Genomic DNA, 2,412 nt, shown 5'->3' with positions numbered 1-2,412 from the left:
CCTCCCCTGCCCCCTGCCCCAGGGCTGACCACCAGCATTCCTTCACCCCGTGCCCCTGCAGGGCAGCTGCCGGCGGTGGTTACCCATGGCTGGCGGACACGTGGCGTGGTGGCAGCACAGCCAGTTCTGCTGGATGTTTGGGGTCCACTGAGAGATACTACAATGGTGAGGGGTCAGCATGGGGCTGGGTGGCTCTTGAGGGGGTCATGATCAGCCCTGATGATGCTGGTCACCCTCTGCAGATGCTGGCATCACCCGTTACATCGCCCAGACGGAGCAGTTTGGAGCGGGGGCTGCCGAGGGGCCGGTTTACAGCACCATCGAGGTTGACAGTGAGGACCTCTGCACGTTCCCCCGTCCCTTCTCACAGTATGGGACCTCCTACCCTGGGGGGGGTTCCCAGCCAATGGATGCTGCAGCCTCCCAGGTGCCCCGTGGCCGGGCTGAGCACGGTAGGGTGGTCGGATGGGTGGGGGCACACGCGGGTGCTCGTGGTGCGATGCCCTCCCCACAGCCTCCCCAGCATCCCTCCTTGGCACAGGGGCCAGAGCAAAGCTGGGGCAAGCAGTGAAACCACCGGCGGTGAGCTGGACAGAGCTGCTGCCCCCACCACCCTCAGCCAGTGAGCTCAGTCAGTGTGCCCAGGAGGAGGAGAAGGAGGAGGAAGAGGAGGATGAAGAGGAAGAGGCAGCCAGAGGGTGAGTGTGGGGGCTTGAGGGCTGGGCACGCTGCCCTCAGCAGCTACCCTGTGGTCTCCGCCCTGCAGGTTGGGGATGGAGGTGTGGTACCCTGGTGAGGACATCCCCTGTGCCACTGCTGCATCCTCACCCACCACCTCCTCCGGATGCCGCTCCACCGCCACGCTGACACCCTCGCCTCGCACCACGGAGGACATCCCCCGCCTCCGCGACTTCGATAGCTCCCTCCTGCCCTGGTAGGGGATGGGCCTTGCTTGGTATGGCCGTGCCACTGGGGTCTGGATGTCCCACTGGGGTCCAGATGTCCCACCATGGTCCAGATGTCCCATCATGGCCTGGGTGTTCCATCGCGATCCAGCCATGTTGTCGTACCCAGCCCTGCCATGCCATCATGGTCCAACTGTGTCATTAGGGTCCAGGTGTCTCATTGGGGTTCAGATGTTCTGTTGGGGTCAAGATGCCTCATCATGGTCCAGATGTTCCATCACAACCCAGCCATTTTGTCACCATTTGGCTCTGCCATGCTGTCATAGTCCAGCCATGCTGCTGAGGTCCAGATATGTCATCTGAGGTCCGGGTGTCCCATTGAGCTCTGGATGTTGTGCCCAGTCATGTTTACATGATCCAGTTCCACTGTTCCACCATAGTCTGGCCTTGCCACTGGACTCTGGATCAGGCTCTGGATGTCCCACCATGGCCTGGGTGTCCCATCACCATCCAGCCATGCTATCATGATCTGGTCCTGCTGTGCCACCATGGTCTAACCTTGCCATTGGGGTTTGGATGCCCCAATGGAGTCTGGATGTCCTACCATGGTCCAGGCATCTCTTTGTGATCCATCCGTGGTGCCACCATCCACCCCTGCTCTCCAACTGAGCTCTGGCCATGCTGCCATCACACGTCCATGACACTGTGGGTGACTGGGGCATTGCAATACAGCTGCACCATCACGGGACAGGTGGGCCATCATCACCCAGCTGTGCTGCTGTGCCCCAGCTCTGCCATGGTCCACCTGTGCCACCACAATGCTGGCCTGTCACTGTACTCCAGCTGTGCAGCTGCAACCAAGCTGCATGGTTGCAATTCAGTTGTGCTACGATCTAGGTGTGTCATGATTTAGCTGTGCAGCTGCAATCAGCCAGTGTGCTTGCAATCCAGATGTGTGGTGATCCAGCTGTGCCACTGGAGTCCAGCTGTGTGGCTGTAATCTGGCTGAGCAGCCTCTGTCCAGCTGTGCTCCAGATGTGCCACTGCAGGCCAGCCCTGCTATCACAGCCTTGCCAGGCTGTGGTCCTCCACCCCAGCTGCGCCACTGCACTCATCCAGCTCCCCTTTGCCACCCCAGCTGTGATCCAGCTGTGGCACTTCTACCCAGCTGTGATGCTTCACCCACCTACACCACTGCCATCCAGCTGTGGCAGTACCACGTGGCTTCTTCTGGCTCTGGCACAGCTCTAGAGGGTTGTGCCAGCCCTGTGGTGGCCCCTGAGCCCCCATGCCACTCCCCCGACCCTGGCTTCACTCCATCCCCTCTTTGCCAGGAGACCCCCGCATGGTGTCAGCACCCCCCCACAGGCCCCCAGTCCCTCGGTGACCCCGGATGCCAGCGAGGGCCGCCCACCCCGAGCCCTCTGCCCTCCTGGCACAGGTGAGCCCCCAGGGGCCCGTTTGGTGGGTGGGGGCCTCACTGGCTATGGGGGGGGGCGGACGCTGG

The 2,412-nt window shown here is 61.9% G+C and overlaps 1 protein-coding gene across 1 annotated transcript in view; it reads left to right on the top strand.

Annotated features, from left to right (window-relative positions):
* ROBO3 (roundabout guidance receptor 3) overlaps positions 1-2,412 on the top strand; it is a 13,136-nt gene that overhangs the window by 10,256 nt on the left and 468 nt on the right. The window contains exons 18-22 of the mRNA XM_031063905.1: positions 23-165; positions 243-452; positions 542-698; positions 767-934; positions 2,240-2,407. Of these exons, the coding sequence (XP_030919765.1) occupies positions 23-165; positions 243-452; positions 542-698; positions 767-934; positions 2,240-2,407 (846 nt within the window). The remainder of the gene's footprint in view (positions 1-22; positions 166-242; positions 453-541; positions 699-766; positions 935-2,239; positions 2,408-2,412) is intronic.

The sequence above is a fragment of the Geospiza fortis genome, unplaced genomic scaffold (assembly GCF_000277835.1).
Source record: "Geospiza fortis unplaced genomic scaffold, GeoFor_1.0 scaffold392, whole genome shotgun sequence".
In the NCBI taxonomy this organism is placed as follows: Eukaryota; Metazoa; Chordata; class Aves; order Passeriformes; family Thraupidae; genus Geospiza; species Geospiza fortis.
This window is presented reverse-complemented; position numbering and strand designations above follow the sequence as displayed.